The sequence below is a fragment of the Argopecten irradians genome, chromosome 4 (assembly GCF_041381155.1).
Source record: "Argopecten irradians isolate NY chromosome 4, Ai_NY, whole genome shotgun sequence".
In the NCBI taxonomy this organism is placed as follows: Eukaryota; Metazoa; Mollusca; class Bivalvia; order Pectinida; family Pectinidae; genus Argopecten; species Argopecten irradians.
Genome location: NC_091137.1, coordinates 40,663,140 through 40,687,521, shown reverse-complemented (window position 1 = coordinate 40,687,521; position 24,382 = coordinate 40,663,140). Strand labels below are relative to the sequence as shown.

The window sequence follows — 24,382 nt, the reverse complement described above, 5'->3', positions numbered from 1 at the left end:
TCTTAACATGATATTTCTTGTATTTTATTGCAATTTAAAATCTATTTTCCTACACACTTTGTGTGCAAAATTTGACCTACCGGAAGAACAACTTTGAGGAGTCATGCGCACGAAAGAAATTCCTAAACAACATCCGATTGCTGTAGAGAAGACAAACTTGATAGACAAACTTTGCTTGGAAATAAACAAATCAAACCACCATGGCGGAAATCGATCCCGTTATTATCGTAAGTAATTATTCACAATACTTCAAAGTGATAGCGTTTCAAAATATGTTGCTGTCTTTCCAAAATAGCACAGAACACCGGTAACTTTTAATGTAACTGTTAGCCCTTGCCCGAGGGGCCGAAATGTGTAGAAAAAATGAACTGTTGAACTGATTAAATATCGGTTTGTATGAGTTTATCTGAATCTGAAGTAGTTTGTTAAAGAATATATTAAGCGTAAGAAAAGATACACTATAAAATGCTGTAAGTCAACTGATCAGAACTTGTGACTGTTAGATTTTAGATAGGTGAGATTCACCCCCCTCCCACATGAGTGCCCCTCCATCCCCTTTCACTTGAGATCCATTTAATGTAGGATCTAGGCCCACTGTCCAGAACGTTTCGGATTACATAAACATAGTTCAGAGCTCAATAGAACTGCATTAACTAGTTTATAAAGGACTCATTATAGAAACAAATCTACATTACAAACTAGGGGAGATAATCTAGTATAGTGTAAAAGGAGCTGGTCAGTGTGGTTTGTACATAGTGTTAAATACGGTCTATGTCACTCAGCTGATGGAGCATGCTTCTTTTGCTCAGTCAGTAGAGCCATAGTTTTTCACACCGGAGACCTGAGGGTTCGATTCCTGGTCAGGGCACCTGGTCGACTGGAATCATATGTGTAATTTCCCTGTTCTTCTACAATTGAAATGAAGAATTTAGAAGCCACAGTGTTGGTCAGTCTATCAGTTTAGAGTTTTCTCATAACCTTTACATGTTTGCATTTATTTACAGGGGAAAATCAACTATTACTGCAGGGAGCAGTATTTCTGTCACATGGAAAATGCTGCAACAGAAGGACTTCAAAAATACAGCAACGATGTTGTTCTTAAATTCTTCAGAGCCTACTCCTACATTCTTCAGGGTAATTATTCATCAGGCTGTCACTTTCATTGAGGGCTAACTTTACAGTGACCATGCATTAAGACACAGATCATTTCTGTGCTAAAAGTACCCTATGAAATTGAAATTGTACTGCCTCTCCTGAAAGATAAGGAAACCCCTGGTATAAATTTGTCACAACACACTGGTGTATTTACAATAAAAGTAATGGCTTTTACATTAAGTCTATGAAATGACAGCATATCAAATGAGTCAATAACAATGGTATTATATCAAATAGTCAATCTTCAGATGATCAATTTACTAATGAAAACTACATAGAAGATGGAATAGTATTTCACAGTTTGTTCTTTCCTAATCCTGAATTTTAATTTCTGTACTTCTGTATTCCAAACTCATGAATCAAGGATTTATAAATGACATATTTACGCTTAATTCCAAGGTCCATGTAGGCAGTGAAAAAAAAAACTTTGAACAGTTCTATTGAATTTTCTACTGTATACTACTATAAATGTAAAAGGATTTTTTCAAGGAGACATATTTTAATAGTTTATTTTATATTCTATTTAATAGTATTTTTTATCTTCTAGGGCGTACCCAGGAAGGTATGCGCGAGTTGGATGTCCTAAAAGACAAACGTGATGTCAACCTTTGTTCTACTATGGCACTGATGCTTGGTCACAAACAAACTCAAAATGTTGGTAAGTTAAAAGAAAGTCATCAAAATATAATAGGCAGATTTGATACAATTTACAACCACAGCAAGGCACTGATACTGGGTCACACAAATAAACTAAAAACTTTGGTAAGTTGAAACAAATTCATTAGAATATAATTGACAGATTTGATACAATTTACAACCACAGCAAGGCACTGATACTGGGTCACAAATAAACTAAAAACTTTGGTAAGTTGAAACAAATTCATTAGAATATAATTGACAGAATTTTTCTCCTACATTTTGTAATACAAACATGCTGAATCTTAACATAATTTGTTTCTTCATGACATTTGCAGACAGAGAAGCACTTCAGGAACTGGATGCAAAACTGAAAGAAGAAAGAAAACAGGCTGGGGAATTGGTATGTATAATTATCAGAAACCTATGATCTTATCTGAATAGTTATTAAATTGGAAACTATTCATTTTATGTAAAACAAATCTATCATATATTGATATAACTGACTCATTAACAAGTAATTCATTAAGCAAAAATATGCAAATACTTCAGCAATGGACATGCCAGGTTTAGATAGTTTAGGAAAGCCAGAGTAATTAGAGAGAGAGGATAGAGAAAAACATTGATTATAGGGGTCAGTTACTTGCAACTGCCCGACATGGGATTCAAGCTTGCAACTTAAGAGGTGTGGGGAAGGGGGGGGGGAGGCTTTTGATAATATGTCAGGAAATCGTAACCACTCAGCCACCACAGCCCCTTTTAACAAATTCACATCTGTCTACATGTATATAGGGGGGAAGGTGGCAGTGTACAGCTTAGTATGTTTTGACATATTTACTATTAGCCCTCCACTTCTGGCTGAGGTAGTGGCCAAGTACTGCTTTATGACTGGTTTTTTATCCATCTGAAATGACCCTGGCTTTCAATATTACAGTCAAACCTATCTATACCGGATACCAAAGGGACATAGCAAAATGTCATTTATTATATAGATAGGTTGATCATTAGTAAATTACACCAAATCGGGTTGATGAATGTTAATTCCTCTTAAACAATTGTAGTTTGCTGAGTGCTGCTAATTAAGATGCATCATGTTCTTGCATCTGTCCTTTATAGGCAGATGTCCTTTTTATAGAGGTGTCCTTTATAACAGGTTTTAATGTATATAAAATCAAATGAACTCTAAACCTCACACTACATGTATCTTTACTTCAGGGCCTTTATTATGCTGCCTGGTTCCTGTTCCAAAGTAGGAAGTTTGACAAAGCCAGAGAGTATATCGACAGAATGCTCAAGATGAATACTACAAAAGATGTGAGTGGGTTTGATTTGAAGACATGACCAGAATGTGTTTGTTTTAGGGGAAAGAAGAACGTAAATCCTTGTCAATTTTCAATATTTATACTGGTACACTTGTGAATGAAATCATTAAGTTATGTATTGGTGACATCAAAAGCTATGTAGTTGGGGCCTCTTTCAATAAGGTAAAACAACCTAGCTAATGGAATCTACATGAGGCTGTCAAACAGACAGGAATATCTCAACCCTCATGATGGATTATTGCTGTCAACACTCGGCAAGCCTTTGGTTGACCAGACAATATTTTCCACTGATGTTGAGCGCTTTATAAATCATTCCATATTATGAAGGAGCAGATGGCTGGTCAGATTTATATGCAGTTTATCACATTAAGCAAAGTCATAGAGATAAATTGGTTATTGAACTTTTCTTATTGACAATTTTTCTTTCTTTGTTATTTGAAGTTTTCTTTTTCTCTTTGGTGAAGGGCCTGGTGATGAAAGGATGGATTGAACTCAACAGTGGCAGAGATCCCAAAAAAGCCATAAAATACTTTGATGATGCTATTGCGTGAGTTTCTTTCAACACTAAACACTCTAATTTGCCAGATACAAGTTCATTCATCAACATAATCTGTATCAATTATATGATACCAGTTATAATTCACTTCAATTCATAATTCATTCGCCCCGCCATAAACACATAATTTAATTCATTCACCCCTGAAATTTCATAATGGACTGGTCTAGCCTTTGATTTTAGAAGAATCTAAAGGTGTCTACAGCAGTGTATGGGTTTAAATGTACTACATGTATTTCAGTAACACTTTATTTGATTTCCTAACAGTAACGAGGGAGCTAGAGACATTGATGCTCTCTTTGGGAAGGCGAAATATTTTGAAGTCCGTCACAATTACACTGGGGCTCTAGAACTGGTGAATCAGGTAATCGTGGGGTACCCTGCCTTCATTCCGGCCCTTGTGGAGAAGATGAAACTACAGTTAGCCCTCCAGGACTGGGATCAGACAGTGGAAACAGCACAGAGGTAAGACAATCACAAACTAATAAAACCTGCTTTTAGTGATCACCTCTCTATAAAGACAACCTCATAAGTAAGACCACTATCGTTGATGGCCATTTAAAATCAATTTGACCTGCGACCATGAGTGATATTGTTGACAGGTATCACTTATAACTGGAAATTAGTCATTGGTGTGTTTTTGCACTTAATACAATGATTTGTGTCCCTGCTGATTTGAAAATAAGGTTATCTAAATGATTTGAAAAGAAATAAGGGCAATTTGTCATTAAAAGCGTGTAACTTAGGAAACAATTATTTTTCTCTGCTAGGTATTACTAAACAGTAACTTGAATTGGTTCATCGATATCTGTTGAGTAAAATATATAGACTTTGATAAATGTATTTTGTGTTAAGCTAGATTGATAAAGTTTACATGCTGATTTGATACAGGGCTCTTGGCCAGGATATGCACTGTCTAGAAGCTCTGAGGTACCAGACCTTGTATCTGTTGTGTCGTGAAGGAAACTACTCAGAGGTAGGTAATTCCGACTGTTATACTATACCCGATGACAGTTAGTAGTAGAATTAGGTTGTTATCAAGATAGATGTGGTTTGATAGAGACTAATGACCGTCTTAATCAACATAATAATTGTTGTTCATTTTCTGGTATCTTGGTTATATTATGAAGGGCAACAGTTGACAATTATTTTATTTAAAAACATTTTGTGAGTTAAACATCAGATTTGTTGTTCTAAAACAAAAAAAAATTAAACTGCTTATCTTGGAAAATATATTGTAACTATTACTTGAGAGCTGCATATTCAGTAAAAGAATATAGTTGAAAGATTGAAAAATATAAAATGTTTAATATTCTGTTACATTTAATGTGCAAAATTTCCTTTTTCAGGCTTCAACCAAACTTGGAGACATTATAACAACATTAGACAGATCAGAGCCCCGAAGTGCTAATCTCTACCACAGTATGGCCCAGACGTTTTGTAGAATAGTGAGTATCGGTTAATGCTAATCTCTACCACAATAAGGCCCAGACGTTCTGTAGAATAGCGAGTATTGGTTAATGCTAATCTTACATCTTTTATCTTAATGAAATGTTACAGAAACAGTTTCCTGAATTGGTTAGCAACAATTCAGTGATGCTGTGGAAGCAGTACATTGATATCTCATTAATGATTTCTTGGTGTTATTGTCCCCTTAATCTGAACAACAGAAATCTGTGTGATATATTTCCATTAAAAAATCAACTATCAGGATGTTTCAGAGAAACATCCAACCTCATAATGATTTTTGACATGATTGTTTTAATTCATTGAAATTTTAGGTTGATAATCAAAGGTTATCCCAATGGTTGAACATCTCTCCATATTTAGAGAAAAAGTTAATCATTACTGTCATAACTTTTGTATGATTCTTTGGCTCATTTCCACCGCAAACACGTGCACCATGACAAACAAACTGACAAACATCAATGATATTCTAATTTGTTTCAGTGTGGAAGGAACCAACTGGTTCTACAACAAACCTACACATTGATGGAGCGCTGCGTCCAACAAAGCCCAGACACAGCGGAGTACGTGAATGAGCTCGGCTTCCAGCTACTGCTGCAGGGCAAGATCAAGGATGCCATGAGGTGTTACAGGAATGCCATGAAAATGGACGAAACTAGTGTGGCAGCCCTCACTGGTAAATTATTCAGAAAAGGATAATATAGGGTATATTGAATATTTAATAAATATTGTCCAAAATAGGGTGATGCATGGTAGGAGGTCAAAAAAGAATTCTTCTGTCATAAAGAGTTGACAAGACAAATTTTTCAATATCTTGTAAACCAACTTTATTTTTCGGCTACTAAGTTTTGCGATTTTCATTTCAAACCAGGTTCATGGAAATGAAAATAAAATGGAAATTCATGTCCATATAAGTTATGTAGATACTATTAATTACATAGATAAACTACACAATCTAAGTTAATTCAGAAATTTTAATCAAACATAAAAGAAAGTTCACAATATACAATTCTATGGAGATTTTTTATTTTGTTAAAAGATATTAAAAAAGTGTACTTCAGTTTTGTGCTCTTTATTCCGATACATCAGTTTGTTAGACAATATTTATTTTAATTTGAAGTGAAATTTCTGTATGCAGTAATTTAAACAAAAAATTACTGAACAAAAGCAAAGTTTAGATTAATTTATGCATGCATCTTTGTGTATGACACAGGAATCATCCGATGTCAGCTTCTGGAAGACCAGCTTGACGAGGCCGCACAACAACTTGAGTTCCTCAACGAAATCCAACAGAGTATCGGCAAGTCAGCTGTAAGTTTTGTCTACATCAAGTATAAAAATGTAATGTAGTGATTTAGGAATTAAAGTTTAGTACATCAATGCAAGTAAAACATAATGCACATGATAATCATGCATACATTATCATTTATTAATAACAAGAAAAAGTGATTTTTTAATAATTATGTTTTTACTATTGTTTTTAATATTTACGCACCGTGGGGAACCCCTTGCGAACATAGACTTCCCAAGAATGCATTACCGAAGCAATTATTATTATTAAACTTCCGGATATGGCTCGTTGGTTTGTTACCGATTCGTGATTTTAAGAAGGAGAGGTGAGAAATAACACGGTTAACCTACGATTGTATTTTAAGAATAACATATTCCAAGTAATAATCGATACGCCAAAACAGATCGTTTCATTCAATAAAATTTGATTACAAGTTATCGTTGCTCATTCAGTCCGCCCAATCGTGTTGTGATTGTTAACACCACGATTCAGTCGGCTGATTTCGTGAATTAAACAATTTTATGATTAAACATGCATCTGGTACGTAATTATTCATCATCTGATTATATTTTCATGACATATTATACTTTTAAACACTTTTACAGCGTTTTCGATCTAAAACTTTACAAAATGGCGGGTAAAACTTACGATTTTCACATGTAATCACGACGTAATAATACAAAAACATTCAGATTTTGGTTTTCGTCCACGGATAAGTCGCAAGGTGTATTGCCCACTCCCGATTTTCAAGGAAAAAAGTCGCGGCTTATACTCCGGAAAATACGGTAAAGCTTAGTATATATGGTAAACATATTGCACATAATAATCAGAGAGAAAAATATTTTCTTTTAGTGCGTATACTTTTATTTATATTAACAAAAAGCATTCTTAAATGATTCATGAAAATGTCACTGTGATAAGAATGTTGTCAAATATATCTTCATTACAACTTTCACTACTGCTTTGTATAGGCCTGCGTACCATTTAGAATAATGATTATTCCACAGAGTTTATTAGCATTCATTTTCAGTGTGAGGTTTGAAATACCTTAGTGCAGTGAAACACTAAATATTTCTTTTAATAATCACATTTCATTCTCAACTTCTAAACAGGAATTAGATAAGGTAATGGCAGCACAGATCTACAAGTTATAGTGTAGACTTTTATATTTTATAGTAGACTAGATACATTATCGTTAGAAAAAAATATCTTCACTTTAAATCCATTTGCTTTTCAGTAATACCAAATCACATTTTTAAAAGTTTGTCTAAGGGAGATAAGTCTATTACAATTCACAATTCCAAAACTGACAAGCAATTTGTTCACATTATTTTATCACCTCACTGTTTAATACCATATGTAATATAATTTTACATATTCATTATAAAAAAGAAAATCACATTTCACTTCTAACCTTGAAAAACAAAGTAGAAATTAGTTCTTTTGTTTATGTATTTGCATGTGTTGTACTGTACATTCTACTGTAACATTTACTTTTATTTTTCACAATATAATTGTACCTACTACCAGTAACATATGTTCAATCAACAGTTTAGGAAAACTATGTACACAGGTCAAGGGGAAATACTCATTGATAAATGTCTTTTGAATATCTAAGATATGAATTTCTTTTTCAACAGTATCAATTTTAGATTGTAGATACATACATGTACTTATTACTGATGTATATAAATGTATATACAAAATGTTCTTTGAATCTGTATTTATTCTCTGTGAATCCTGATACTCTGTAAACACTACAAAACCTTATCTTATTCCTTTGTTTCACCTTTTTGCCTTATAGGAACTATCATATTTGAGTGGACTACTGGCCATTAAACGCCGTCAAGGACCAGAAAAAGCTATTGAACTACTCAATTCTGCCATCGAAGTTCACTTCCAAGGATTAAAGGTGAGGATTCACATATTTTAGCTGTGATCAAGTTTTGGACTAAAATTTAATTGTGTATATTACATTGTATTTGTGTTTTTATATAGCAACTGTTGTGAATACCAGTATTTGTCAGTTTGGTAACCAGATCAAATCCAATTCTGTGCTTACCAGGTAAGGTAATTGATTGTACCAAATTCAAGTTGATTTATGTTATCAAAGGCTTAAGGTCATTTTAAACAAACTTTTGTTAGGTTAATTCTAAGAAACTCAAACTACTGCTGAAGTCTGACTTATAATACATGTCTCAGTTTTTTTATCAGATATTTACTACTGACAATGTTTATTTATTGTATGTTTTTGTTACCAGGGATACCCTCTAGGAAATCATTATTACCTGCTCCTAAACCCAGACTTTTTACTACAAATCATCAAGGACTATCTTCAGTTTGCTCCACAAACGGTAGGCTGTTTAATTTGTTCGACAGACATATACAATACATACATTTCAAGATTGTGGTTGTCGTTAACGTTGATAGTGAATATACCATGGCCACAGCCTCCCCAAACTTACAGACATTCACACATGCAACATAATGGAGACTGTCATTAAATTACCTTTAGCTTTAATAGAATGTTAAGCCTAATTAATCATCCAACTAACTATCAGTTATACAGGTAATATTGTTTTCATTTTGTTTATCATGTTCGAAATAAAGTATCATTGAAACTTTGTAATATTCAAAATCAAATAATCCTTGTGGATCAAGAAGTTTGAATAAAAAAATCCAAGGATTCCGTAATGTATATGAAATAGATAGATATATTCTACAAAAAATTCAGGTGTATGAGAAACACAAAAACAATTCATGATTTATCTAGCTCCCTTTGCTAATACAATGTGTTTTGCCATATGTAGCCCCCACAGACAGGCCAGGCTGTCAGCCCCGTCCTGAAGCGCTGTAATCAGGTGTTAGATCCGCTAGCCAGAGCTGTTCCCGGTTTACTAGAGGCACTATATTATCTCGGCAGAATCAAGTTTCTACAAGGTTTGTACAAAGAATTTCAATATAATGTAGTGTTGAGAATCTGTTCAATTTTCAACAACGACTTTTTAGAGCTTTTCCAGTACAATGTCCAAGGAGAACCAGAAGTCTGGTAGATTCTAAATAGAGGATCTTGCATGAGTGGCTTTGTAATATGAAAATATTTTTTTTCGTACAAGTGAAATGTTTGTATATATTAAATGGTTGATGGAAATAAAAAGTGTATAATTGATGAGGCTAAAACTAAAACCGCTGAGTATTATCACTAGTCAGGGCCCAGTTTCAGGAACATTCCTTAACTTTAAGGAATTCCTTAACTTAAATGTCCCCATGGAAAAGCATTTCAAAAGTTAAGGAAACATCTTAAGTTAAGGAGCCTTCCTTAAAATCTGTAATGCTTTCCTATGGAGAATTTAAAGTTAAGGGATTCCGTGAATTTAAGAAATGTTCATGAAACTGGGCCCAGGTGTATGCATGTGTTTGTGTTTCAGGGGATATCGACGGTGCCCAGGGCACACTGAATCACTGTCTAGAAGTAGATACAACATTCTCTGACGCCCACATACTCATGGCACAGGTAGGTACTGCATAGTTAAAAAGTCAAAACTTGTGAATGACCTTCAACCCATCAATGATGATTTTATATCTAGGAAATTTGATAGTTGTTTTCAGAGCAATTTTGATTTTACTGAAATTTGCTTGTCATAGCTAAACAGGGTTACTGATTAAGATAGAACATGTATTGTTAAAAATAAGGTATCTGAATAGGATTTTTGTATTGTGTATTTTTTTCTTAATACAAAGTACCATAAAAGCTGGTATTTCTTTAGAAAAAAACATCATTGAAAGTAATACAAATTCATTTTGACTGTAATTTTTTAAGAATATCCGCTCTGATGAGTTTTGATATATTTACTTGATATTCTCTAATTCCTTATTCCTGATAGATACATCTCCACCAGAGTAACTTCAAGTTAGCTAACCAGTCCCTAGAAGTCGGACTCAGCTACAACTTTGAGGTAAGTACATAATCAACAATGATGGCTAATGATACTTAATGATTTAAGTATTTATATGATGTGATTTTTATTTAATAATAATACAATTGAATTACAAAATAAAAATAGATTATTATCTGTATCTAGTATATTTTGAACTTAGTACTAGTCTCAAAGAGTTCTCTTCTCGATGGTTAAAGCTATGAGATCTTCTTTCTTAAGTATTATTTCTTTACCTTATTTGATAAATGACTAGTAGGTATGTGTAAGAGACTAGAATTATTGTCTTTCCTACAGGTGCGTGACTCTCCTTTGTACCACCTCATCAAAGCCAGAATTCTGAAGAAACAAGGGGAACACGCCGACGCCGTGAAGACACTTCAGATGGCCATGACGTTGCCTGGAGTGAAAACTTCGGGTAAGTATAATAATTCACCTACCCATAGAATTTTTTAAAGGACCATAGAAATTTAGGAAATAGGTTTGATTTTACATTCTTGGACTCAATGGTATAAAAAAAAAGCAAAAACAAGATGAAACTAACTTGAAAATTAATTGTAGATTGCTCGCAGATAATTAGGTTAGACTAAATGATATATGTATAAAAGTCTAAACAGAATAGTACCAGTGATGAGAATTGTGTAAAAGACTTTGTCAGTTCTATCACACTTTACCTAATGTAATTTGTTTTCCTTTTACAGGTAGAGGAAATGTTCCAAAGAAAGGCAAAGCCACTGCGATAAGTGTCAATGACCGCGTCTCTGTGTTCTTAGAGCTGGCCGAAGCTCACAGACTACTAGGGGAACAGGTACATCTAGTGAAAGGGAATTTATTAGAAAGTAGTTACAGTTAAAAAAATACTAAGTTATACACAACATTTAGAAGCTATATCTCTTTAATATGCTTTAAATATTTTAACAGAGACCGGTATTTTATATCCCAATAACATTCTTTGCATAATAAAATTAATAAGTATTCTTTGACTATAGACATGTAATTGCTTTTGTTTATTGTGATTTTGTTATGTAATGAATTTTTAAGTAGTCTAAGAGTAATAGACACATTGTAAAAATACAAGTCTGTTAAAATTTGTAAAACTACATTTAATTTAAATGAATTAATATGAATATTTAATAATCAGTTCCAGAAGCATTTTTTTAAAATGAAAACGTGATAAACTTGAATGGAATTGACCTTTGGTAAAATTCTTTTTCTTGTCAACTAGAATCTTCAAATTTGTATCGTTTACTGATTTCTTTGATTTACAGCATGAAGCTGCCAAAGTGATGCAGGACGCTATTAACGAGTTCAATAACACACCTGAGGAAGTGAGGATAACTATCGCCAATGCTGACCTCTCATTGGCTCGTGGGGATGTTGAAATGGCACTGGGCATGCTCAGAAATGTGTCTTCTGATCAGCCATATTACGTCCAGGCTCGGGAGAAGATGGCCGACATCTACTTGGTTCACAGGAAGGACAAGCGGCTCTATGCTAGCTGTTACAGGTACAAACACTATTTTATTATTACTCAATTAAAACTTTAGTATGTCTCGTATACATGTATACTAAATATATCAATGGTTCAAATTTCTCTTTATATAATTGTTGGTTAAAATCCATGAAAAATATTTTTCTAAAAAACAATTCTTCATGTTTGAATCTTAAATATAAAACATTTTGTATGAAAAAAGACTGAATTTCATACCTAAAAGATGTATGTGAATTTATCTACTCCAGTCCAGGACTCCAGATTTTGTTTTAAAGTTCTGGAGTCCTTGGGTTAGGTTGAGATAAAAAGTATGTCAGATAATGTTTTTATGACTCTTATCGTAAAATTTAGGTATTGTTAACATAAAGTGTTATCATGTTTGTCTTTTCTGGATGCCTCATTAGCCATTCTGTCATTCCCAATTTTGTATAAAGGCAAGTGCATATATGTCTTACAAACAATTCTAGTTTTAAGGATGCTGTGTTATGGTATAATGTATATGATTTCTGTTCCAGAGAGCTGATGGACAAACACCCAAGCCCTCACACGTGTCTGTTGTTAGGTGATGCCTACATGAGTATTCAGGAGGTATGTACCAACACATCTGGTGGATTGAAATGTTTGTTCTTTAACCTACTCACCCCTGAAATTTTATAATGGACTGTCCCAGGTGTTGGAAGAGGAAGAGCCCAAATGTGTCTTCAGGGGTGAATAAGTTAAGCTTCTTTGTTAAAGCTCCTATATTTGCTGAACCATTTACATGTGTATATGCATTAATTGAGTAAAATCTAAAAGATAATTATCTAAGGTGGAAATTTTCACTGACACTACATTTCACACTTCATGAAATGTCTTTTTACCTAAGCTTCTAAGTCATTACAAAATACTTGTACTTCACCCACAGCCAGAGAAAGCTATAGAGGTTTACGAGTCTGCTCTGAAGAAAAATCCACGCGACGCCCAGCTGGCTAGTAAGATAGGACAGGCACTCGTCAAGACTCACAACTACGGAAAGGTAGGGGAGATCACTCACTTATTGAGTGGGAAGAAGATTTAAATCTCTCTCAGTCAAAAGTTATTTTTTACACTCACTTACACTTCTCAGCAGCAGAATTCGGTAGTCTAAAAAACCTTTTTGTAAATCTATGTGAAAAATTTTGAATTGATTAACTTCATTAATTTTTAACACAAATTGCATTCTGTAAAATGTGACGGATATTTTGTATTTTGTGTTAAGAGTAATTAGTTGCAGTTGAACATGCATATTTCTGTGTAAATGAGGAATTTCCTATTAATTGTACACTAGTAGACTATCGTAATGCATTGTAACCGTTCTGTCATTGGTTTGTCAATGTCCATTTATGCTTCTACCCGCCATACCGTCTATATATCCTGCCCTGTTTTCTGTTACAGGCTATAAACTACTACGAGGCCGCTCTAAAGAGTGGAGGACAGGCCTTCCTCAGGTAGGTACTGGATTCTGTAGGTTAATCAGGAAAGGATCATTAATTATAACAGATCAGTTGTGATATGTTGATTGGTTCTATGGACATACTTTAGTCATATATATGTGTGATTAATTATTATAATGCTCATATGTTACAGACATGACCTGGCAGAATTATTACTGAAGTTACGACAATATGACAAGGCAGAGAAGGTTCTCACATCAGCTTTACAGCAGGATACAGGTATGTAATGTGGTAACATCTAACTCGGTGCCTTCAAATTGATCTTCGATATCATGAGATTCTTTCATATGAGGATATGAAGGATAGAGATTTATTGCAGGATAGAGATTTGCCCCATAACAATGCATGATTCACAATGGAAAAAATTATGTGATGAACTCCTAAGCAATTATTCATTGTGTACCGTTTTTATTATGTCTGTATCGCTAAATATTGTATCTTTTTCAAAATTTGAAAATTAATTAACTCAAGTTTGATAAACAAAACACACAAAAGTCTCTTAGTGGGGAAACTACATATTCCACCTGAGGTGTCACTAAATTTGGAAATATAAAAGATTTTAAAATAAATCACATATCACAGTTTCTCTCAGGTTCAGCCTATGAAGGACACCATTTTCAATGTCAGAATGCAACAAACATGTGACCAATATGACATCACAATAAGGCTACCCAGGTGCTTGTATAATAAACACCTGGCCCGATTTCTTGAAACAAACTCAAGTTATAAATTTTCATATAAGTTACATCATGAGAAAAACTGAAGTTGTGACTTAAGTCTGTACTTTTGTTTCGAGAAATCGGGGTCTGATCATGATCTGTACTGGTTTATAACCTTGACAGGGAGATAATTATGTAAGAGGTAGTGGTACAAAAATATACAGGTTATTATATGTTAAGTTCCTTTGAAGGATAAAGACCGTTGCTTGCTGAACTCATTCACCCACGGAAATTCATAGTGAACTGTTGCAGATTTGGAACAAAAAAATTGACTGTGTGTTCAGGAGTGAATAAGTTCATGCTAGAAAGACCAGAATGTTGGTGTTTATGATTGTAATATCTCTGTAGGTGGTGACATTGATCTGATGATGGAGCATACTAAGTACATGGTGTTACTGGCTCGAGTCTACCAGAAGGTGGATAGACTGGAGGAGGCCATGGACTCACTGACCAAGGCTCGCGACATGCAGGCTAGGTAGGTCCGAGATGTCCAATACTACAGGCTAGGTAGGTCCGAGATGTCCAGTACTGCTGGCATGGTAGGTCTGAGATGTCCAGTACTACAGGCTAGGTAGATCCGAGATGTCCAGTACTACTGGCATTGTAGGTCTGAGATGTCCAGTACTACAGGCTAGGTAGGTCCGAGATGTCCAGTACTACTGGCATGGTAGGTCTGAGATGTCCAGTACTACAGGCTAGGTAGGTCTGAGATGTCCAGTGCTACAGGAATTGTGGGTCTGTGGCTGATAACGTTCAGTCCTACTGCAGTCATATGGTAGATCTGTTTACTTTTAAGAAACAGTTAGTGTTGCCCAGAAAAAGTTTAAGTAACAATCCAAAAGGCCCCTGGAATTTGAAAGAGTAGCCTGCTTGGACAGTGCTTGTGAATGTGTGAAATTGGAGCAAATTTTTAAAATATCATGCAATATAATGCTATAGATAGTGATTAGTGTCTAAATTTCAATGTCTTTCCAGAGTGTTAAAGAGAGTACAAGTGGAACAACCTGATGCAGTACAGGCACAGAAACAGTTGGCTTCAGAGTAAGTATAGACTATATGTTATCTTGCTGTTACTGTAATGAAATACTGGTTATTCAATTATAATTATGTTTTCCTTAATTACAGTCTTACCTTGTAAGCTCCCTTTTCTCTGTAAGATTCTCTTCCCCTCTTTGAAAATTCCCAACAGACTTTGTTATATATTATTCTTTGGTTACAAATTTCTTTTCCAGTATTTGAATTCTGTTAATGATCAGCATTGTTGTGCTATGATATGACTACTTTCTGGCCACAATACTGCATAGTTTCTTCTATTCTCGAGAGATAAAACCTGGCTAAATTCACAATCAAGTTAATATATGCGAACTTAATACAATACCTGTGAATAAAATGGAAAGAATGGCAAGTATAGATTATTACATAATGTCTGAAATTGACAAATATGCAAACATTTCTCACTGGATAACTATCAAAGAGGAAACCGTGAAATATTCTACTCATGATGTTATAAACAAATATAATGTACATTGTACAATTAACTTTATAGAGAAGTTATTTTTCATTCAGAACATTCTGTTATCCCATTAAGTGTCCCATTTGATTATTTTAGGTAGCCTGCAGGGCCGTTTTTTTTTGTTCGGAACAACTAGTTCGACCGTTGGTTAAAGTCATTATTTCAAGTATAAAACCCGACGGACCTGCAGTTTTTGATACAGGCCTGTGAAGACTTTGTCAAGGCTTGTCTGAAAACAATATAAAATCACCAGGTCCGTCTTTAATTAACTAGGTCCAACCAGCCAAAACGTATAATCAAAAACGGCCCTAGTGTGTGAATATGGTACTGAGTATAGCTCATGGTATATAATGTAAAAATCAATTGCATATAAAACTGTAATAGTGTACAGTAAGTGCCCCATAGAACCATTTGACCAGGTGTAAGAATAAGGTACTTAATTCATGGTATTAAAGAAGGAATTTGTATTAAATGAAGATTTTGTATCCATTGTAACAGTATCTGTGTAATGATGGCTGAGCAGACGACACAGCAACGTGACTATGACAAAGCTATTAAATTCTACAAAGAGGCTCTGGTCTACAACGACAATGACAGCAAGGTATGCTAGCTCAAATTTAGATCAATCAAAAGCATTCGTCTAAAATAGTCATAAATTTATCTCTTGATTTATCAGTTCTCTATTAATTTGGTATAAGGGAGATAACTCACATGAAATCTTCAAATCCGATTAAGCACACTTCTTGACAAATATTCAAAGTATGACATTAAACTTGATAATGTTTCTATTACACACTTATATATCTATATATCCTACTTTTCAATTAGTTTCAAAGCTTATAAACATAACAACATAAAGACATTTTTAGTTTTCAATATTTCTTCTGTGTGAGATAACTTGTTTTAATGGGTATACTTAATACCTGTAATAATAATGATGAGTATAGTACTAAATGACTTCAATGCAGCTATGAGATGTTTAGACTTGACCAAAATGTCAGAGGTTACAAATTTCATTTTCAAACTACAAACTGTGAAGTCATTACATAAGTTAACTTTCTAAATCATATGTTATAAGTAATGAGTCATTACAAATAATTACTGATGTTTGATCTCTTTAGGTGATGTTAGACGTAGCTGGGCTTTACCTCACTACAGAAGATCTTGACTCATGCCAACACCAGCTCATGACGCTGCTCAAAAATGAAAAAGAAAATGATGCTGCAACCATTGTGAGTGTTTGTAGAGAAGATATATAGCCCTGCACACGCCAACACTTGATAAACTTTTTATGTTTTCAACTACTGTATATAATTAAGTATTTGACATGTTGGAAAACAATCCTTGAATATGGCCAATTATAGTCTCTTGAATTGTTTCATTGTAAGCCTTCTTGACTTCATTCTTGGTTAGTTTGATTCACTTGATTTACAAACAATTGCCATGTATATTTTGAAAGTGATTCTAAAGAGTTCATTTTGAATATGAACATTTTCTAATTAATTCTAAATATCAGTTTTTTACTGACAGACAAAAATAATGATTCGACCCTGAAATTTCATAATAGACTAGCATGGTCTGGTCTTTGAAGAGTCTATTTGTGTCTGGTCTTTGAAGAGTCTATTTGTGTCTTCAAAGGTAAAAAAGATTAATCTTGATTGTTGTGTTGACAGATGTTAGCTGACCTCATGTTCAGGAAGAATGAATATGATTCTGCCATGTATCACTTCCAACAGCTCCTAACACTTAAACCAGGTATGTACCCACAGTCTAGTACATCTGTAGTATTCTCTAGTACTCACTCCAGTACAATTCTAGATCCCAGCTCCATAAATAAACTTTACTACACTAGGGTTCAATCAAGTGAAGAAATACTTATGATTAAATTCATCCAGATTTACTAACCAAAAATAGGAATATATATATATACACCAGCAAAATTAATGTTTCATATCTATATAGAAGCCATTTCTTTCTCCCTCTAATAGTTTCTCAAGGAAAAAACCTGTCTGTCTACCCTATACAGTTATGTAGGTGTTTGTAATCAAATGTCACAGCAGGCTGCTGAAGTTTGTATCTCAAAATATTTTCATAAAAACATACTAACAACAACCATATTGCGTTCAAAAAAGCATAATGTTAATCAAGATTTGTTTCCTAGTCCAGCATAAATCACAGACGATTACACCAATGTTCTGTTTGTGTTGATACAGACCACTACGAAGCCTTGTCTAGACAGATAGATTTGATGAGAAGGAATGGTAAACTAGACGAGGTACCTAAATTTCTGGAACAGGCGGAGAACGCATCTGCGAGAGCCTCCCTGGACGCTGGCTTTAACTACTGTAAAGGATTGTATGAATGGTCAGTAGAATACTAAAAGTTAAAAAAACAACCAGAGACAATATTACCATAAAAAACGTCTTTATTGGATTAATTAGCTTGGAGAATCTAAGTCTGTGGTTTCCTTAGTGTTTGTCATACTTTATGTCACATTTAATACCAGTGATAGGAGTTGCTCCTTCCAATCGGATATAAATAACTAATGTAATATTTATGGTTTATGAAACAGCATATTGTATATATATATATATATATATATATAGATAATATTAAGTCGATTTGGTATCACAATGAGGAGTGAATTTTAAATATCATTGTTCATGTTTCTCATTTTTGATATATCGACAGAGTTAAAGTTTTTTATAACAACATGCTATTAGGAATATGATTACTGCTGTATTGTATGCACTATCTGAAGAAATTGAATCTTATTCTATATGAACGTGCAAATTTTTTTCAGTAATTTTTCATATTAATTTACTCTTTCATATAGGTATACAGGGAATCCTACAGCGGCCCTCAAATACTTCAACAAGTCGAGGAAGGACTCCGACTGGGGAAACCTGTCTATGTATAACATGATTGAGATCTGTTTGAATCCTGACAATGACACTGTCGGTGGGGAGGTGTTCGAAACCATGGAGGGAGACTCAGCAGGGTAATCACCATTAACATTGAATGATAGCTATAGAGTTCAAATTAATAGCTTTTTGAATGAACGTAAAGTTTTAGTTTGTATTTTATTTTTATTTAGTTTGCTGTAACAGTAATTAAATAATTTCTGTACATAGTTGTGCATCTCAGGTAGGAGAGATATTTTGATTTACAATATTAGATGTAATTTGTTAGTAATTCAGGAATTTCATTCTTAGGAATCTTTCATTGAACACACTCATTGCAGTTAAATGTAGCTAGTACAATAGGAATCATACTCATATGTGTACCTTACTAAAGAGATTTACAAAGTTTTCGGATCTGTAGGCTGCCTAAAATTCTCAATACAATTATAGTTCTGTGCATGTACAGAATGTTCCAACCAGAGGTTACACCCTTATGCCAACAGAACTTTGACTTCAGTCTGTGAGATAAAATCTAGTAATAGGCTGAGTCATGTAGGTGAAAAACCGTTAACTAACTTGTGAATAGTTATAAAGAGTTTTGTCCCTATTTCAGGTCTACGGATAAGGCTGACAGTGAGCAGATGGCAGTACGAACAGCTGAGAAACTCCTTAAGGTAAAATCTCAGATCACCTCTAAATAAACCTCAGATCAATTCATTTTAGCCAAATATACCAGGAATGTTAAAAACATTCGATGGTTAGCATTTTTCAATAATTTGCAATTACTTAAAATGAAAAACAATAAAAAATCAACTATTGATTTTAACCTTGCTCTGCGTTCATGTAATTTGGAACAAGATTTTTGACATGTCTTGTATATGTGTACAGGTCATATGCTAATAAAACTTAGTTTCTATTATAATTTGTTTGTCTGTATAGGAGCTAAAACCAAAGCCGGGAGAGATCCGCCCCAAACTTCTGGAGAACATGACACTGATTGCTACGAAACAGAAACCAAATGTAGAGAAGGCTCTGAACGCTTTCTTAGAAATCTCTACTAACGAGGTGAGTGTATTTGATAGGTCAGATTTTAGTGACACTTTGGGACTGTTACGTGCTCATCTAATGTTGTCAGGAAAATTTAGAGAAAAAATTCTTATCTCAAAATATATAGAATTGGCATATAACTTTGATATCATACAGTGTAAATAAAAACTATGAAGAGAAAAGTTCTCATCTCAAAATATAACAGAATTGGTATATTACTTTGATATTATAAATAAAGATTTAAAGCATGGTTTTTTTTTTCCTTTTGTAGAGAGACCATGTAGGTGCCTTGTATGGTATGGCGGCAGCATACATGGTACTGAAACAGACTCCTCGGGCCAGAAACCAGCTCAAGCGTATCACAAAGAACAACTGGACCATGCAGGCATGTACTTTTTTTAATTAACAAAACACCTTTTACTGAAATTGATATTAATTGATTGATTAAAGATGCTCCTCCGCTGACAAATGGTATTTTTTCACTATTAAAAACAGGAGCAGACGATTGAGTATTTTTCTTCAGTTACAAAAGTTACTTAATTTACACCATTACCGCCATTGAAAAGTTTGAGCTTCTAATATTACTTCAAGTTCAAAATATAAGAAATAATTAATTGCATCCAGAAAAAATTCTGTATCACTATATCCTATATGGAATGAAGTACTGATTGCTCATGCACCAAAGGCAAAATGTTTTTTTAATATTATTTTTGTGTTAATAAGACATATATATACATGATAAAACACCAATTATCGTTCAATTGATGAATATCATTTATGTTCTGTCGGCAGTGGAGCATCTTTAACTAAAAGAGTAAATTTTGAACAGATATTGAAGTTGGAGAGAACATCTGTACACTTGTAATCATAAGATCTATTTTGTTAACATAAATATTTTTCTAATTGAGAGATGGATAATTTGAAGATTCTTGTTGGAGTGACAGAAGTATGTGGTATTGAACATTTGCCTCAAAATAACTATGTAAATAAATACACCTCTAGGATCAGTCCAAGTTGAGATTTGTACTTTCACTTTCAGGATGCAGAAGACCTGGAGAAAAGCTGGCTTTTACTGGCTGATATTTATATACAGGTAAGTATACATATACATGTGTAAATAGTAACACTGCTCTATAGCATTATACTGTCAAAAGTTGGTAAAACTTTTTTTTATGTTTTTTCCCCAAAAACTTTAACGATAAATTCCTGAAAAACAAATAAAAGTTGATTACGGACACTGTTACCACAAATTTACGGCTGTTACATGCTAAGTTTCATTCTCCATCGTGGTTCCTATTAAATATTTAATATGTGTATAACAAACTATACTTATGATGAAATGAATTCCTTGGTCCCAAAATGTTTGTTATAACCATGTTTTACTGTAACTTTGTTTTGTGATTTCAGTCTGCGAAGTATGACATGGCCACAGAGCTGCTGAAGAGATGCCTATCACATAACAAGGTATTTACTGTTCAGTGTAGAATTAATATTAAAATGACCTCTTATACTGCTGAAGAGATGCCTATCACATAACAAGGTATTTACTGTTCAGTGTAGAATTAATATTAAAATGACCTCTTATACTGCTGAAGAGATGCCTATCACATAACAAGGTATTTACTGTTCAGTGTAGAATTAATATTAAAATGACCTCTTATACTGCTGAAGAGATGCCTATCACATAACAAGGTATTTACTGTTCAGTGTAGAATTAATATTAAAATGACCTCTTATACTGCTGAAGAGATGCCTATCACATAACAAGGTATTTACTGTTCAGTGTAGAATTAATATTAAAATGACCTCTTATACTGCTGAAGAGATGCCTATCACATAACAAGGTATTTACTGTTCAGTGTAGAATTAATATTAAAATGACCTCTTATACTGCTGAAGAGATGCCTATCACATAACAAGGTATTTTACTGTTCAGTGTAGAATTAATATTAAAATGACCTCTTATACTGCTGAAGAGATGCCTATCACATAACAAGGTATTTACTGTTCAGTGTAGAATTAATATTAAAATGACCTCTTATACTGCTGAAGAGATGCCTATCACATAACAAGGTATTTACTGTTCAGTGTAGAATTAATATTAAAATGACCTCTTATACTGCTGAAGAGATGCCTATCACATAACAAGGTATTTACTGTTCAGTGTACAATCAATATCCCACAACATGACCATTTTATAAAAACAGCATTCAGTGCAATGTATATGACTGTGTACATGTGGTCATAGTATTGTTTCCTAGCCAACTGGAAATAAAACTTCCCGGGTACTGTACCATATGTAACATGAACCACACTTATTGATTCTCCTTCATTGAATGGGTAGGTAGATTGATCGAATCAGATTAATATTCTCACTTTCTTTCATATGGAATAAGGATCCTGTAATACAGGGTATTCGAGTTACCTCCCTTCATCAACATATGCATATCTTCATAGCTTCAATAATAATATCCTCTGGTTTTCTAATATGGAGTCAATCAATCTGCTTGCCATACACATTTCAATAAATGCATATACTATAAGGATGTTTGAGCACTACACTTTCACTAAGTTATAGTAGCTTACAGTTGATGTGAATGCTGTTTTGGTGACAAATAGGTAGAATGTGTTGCCCATATAATCTTTTGTTTCACTGTACTGTATCTGTGATTTCAGTCTTGCTGTAAAGCTCATGAGTACATGGGCTACATCATGGAGAAGGAGCAGTCTTACAAAGACGCAGCTTCCAATTACGAGTCGGCGTGGAAGTACGGCAACAAAAACAACCCAGTCATTGGTAAGTCAACACTGTGGTAGTAATCTTCAAACTTTATAACAAGATTACAAGCTCAATTTGGTTTGCTGCTTTACTAAAAAAAAACTCCTTTTATCTGGTATCGTATTTTCATAAAATTATTCTTCTGTTCAAATATTTTAGCAAAAAATTGCCACCACCTTCAGTTTGATGTGAATTAAGCAGACATAAAAATCCACAAATTTGCTACATGACATCACAATACCTATCTACAATGATAGATAAATGTGATATGCACATAGGGAATATTGACATGTATTACTGAAGTTATAAGGTATAAGATGTTACATTTTTGATTTGACAACAATACACAGACAACAATAGAATACTGGTTTTTGTGTTTTAGGTTTCAAACTCGCCTTTAACTACATGAAAGCCAAGAGATTTGTGGACGCTGTTGATATCTGTCATTATGTAAGTTTATAATGTAGATTGATAAAAATACTGTAAACCAAATTATCTTTGATGCAATCAATTTTCGAGTATGTCCTGGGCGACACGGAATTGTTTAAAACACAAGTTAAGTAGAATTATGAGTCTATATCGTGAAATAAAATTGTCACGAAAATGTCAGTCAGCTAAAAAATGCTTAAGTATATTTAGAATAACATAGAATTTACATAGTTAGAAACAATGCTTACTTTAACTGAATGTTAGAAAAAGATGCTATTTCTCCTAAATGTTAAAATAAATTACCAGGTATAACAACAAGATTTGTTGATCAATTTAATTATTTTTATACAAATCCTCTGCCCTTTGTGATTTCCTATGATAGAATATGGCTTGATTCACAGATTTGGTGGAGAATTTACGTGATGTTTGTAAATACAGTTAATCAGCAATTAACAGTTTTTTATTGTCATTTCCCATTGCGTTACAGGTTTTAGACGGACATCCAAATTACCCAAAGATTAGAAAAGAAATCCTGGAGAAGGCACGAGCCAGTTTACGAGTATGACATATCTAGCTGTATAGACAAAGACTCACCATATTGTAGATGCTTGAAACCAACAATGGTACTTGATGTGAATTCCACAGATCTGTGGACCCAAGACATTAGCCCTTTTTTAGTTACAAACTGCACTTGGTATTGATCCTTTCCCATTGGATTGGGGGAACCTTCTTGTGTTGTGAAGTTCAAACAGAAAACCGACTTGTAAATTTTTTTATTTCTTGTATCGGTAAATTTTTAGTGCGAAAATTCCCAGAAATGCCAGACAATTTTTGAACACAATCTAATTTCATAAAAGTCATTTAAATAATATTAATATGTAATGTTTTTGATTCAGTCAAGGTTTTAAAGTATAGCATTAAACCAAATTAAGAATGACACACTAGTTTGGAAAAATTTGTTAAACTCCCTTAAATAATTATGGACTAATGACTCTTAAGAAGACTTAATAACTGTGATTTCTGTTATTGATGTTGTTCTTAGGAATATGCGAAAAACATAGGAATATGCGAAAAACATTACTGGTATATTTATTTACATGTATTTCTGAACCATTAAAATGATCTGATGTCAATTTGAAGTGGTTTTTTTCAGAGCAAAGTACTGGTAATGTTTACTGTTTCTCTGAAGCAAAGTACAGTACATGTATTATTTTCAATGTTTTATGTAAAATCTTAAATGTTTAAATGAAAATACAATACCTTGATAAATAGGAATGTTTCTACTTCTCTGAAGGAAAGAAAATATTTTATGTGACTTAATTAAGAATATGTACAATGGATAGTGCTACATATTTGTATTGTATGTGTAAGTTATTGTTGATGTTCATTCCGTCCATTTGATATACAAACACATTCCAATTATATATTGAGATATACCTTTATAGATCTGAATGACATATTTATTTGAATTTCAAATTACTGATGCAAAAGTGAGTATGAATGAACAGCAAAGAAGATGTCTGATGTGTTCTTACTTTCAATTTTGTTACCTAGTTTTTGCTTATGTTTGTAAATTAAGATTTTACATATTTCATAGCATGCAGTAATTTAAGAATATCACTTGAAAAATAAAAGATAATATAAAAATGGCTTGATTTATTTGTGA

At 33.5% G+C, this 24,382-nt stretch overlaps 1 protein-coding gene across 1 annotated transcript; it reads left to right on the top strand.

Moving 5' to 3' along the window:
- Positions 1 to 72: 72 nt before the first annotated feature.
- On the top strand, positions 73 to 24,365 carry LOC138321669 (tetratricopeptide repeat protein 21B-like). Its single transcript, XM_069265503.1, has 38 exons — positions 73 to 227; positions 1,005 to 1,134; positions 1,703 to 1,813; positions 2,130 to 2,194; positions 3,007 to 3,105; positions 3,578 to 3,660; positions 3,937 to 4,134; positions 4,561 to 4,645; positions 5,019 to 5,117; positions 5,620 to 5,812; positions 6,350 to 6,447; positions 8,232 to 8,339; positions 8,689 to 8,781; positions 9,238 to 9,367; positions 9,856 to 9,941; positions 10,312 to 10,383; positions 10,660 to 10,780; positions 11,064 to 11,170; positions 11,631 to 11,869; positions 12,370 to 12,442; positions 12,759 to 12,869; positions 13,268 to 13,320; positions 13,460 to 13,545; positions 14,394 to 14,520; positions 15,021 to 15,086; positions 16,057 to 16,159; positions 16,680 to 16,790; positions 17,232 to 17,313; positions 17,772 to 17,922; positions 18,395 to 18,559; positions 19,075 to 19,135; positions 19,401 to 19,526; positions 19,780 to 19,893; positions 20,548 to 20,601; positions 20,916 to 20,972; positions 22,185 to 22,305; positions 22,670 to 22,737; positions 23,204 to 24,365. Exons 1-38 carry the CDS (start codon positions 201 to 203, stop codon positions 23,279 to 23,281), a joined length of 3,951 nt encoding a protein of 1,316 aa, XP_069121604.1. The 5' UTR covers positions 73 to 200; the 3' UTR covers positions 23,282 to 24,365.
- The last annotated feature ends 17 nt before the right edge of the window (positions 24,366 to 24,382 follow it).

Bases quoted from the DNA above. Each gene is read 5' to 3' on its own strand.
- LOC138321669 (XM_069265503.1), top strand. From the start codon at position 201: ATGGCGGAAATCGATCCCGTTATTATC. The intron at 6,448-8,231 runs GTAAGTTTTGTC...TTTGCCTTATAG, and splicing joins AGAGTATCGGCAAGTCAGCT to GAACTATCATATTTGAGTGG. The intron at 18,560-19,074 runs GTAATCACCATT...TCCCTATTTCAG, and splicing joins ATGGAGGGAGACTCAGCAGG to GTCTACGGATAAGGCTGACA.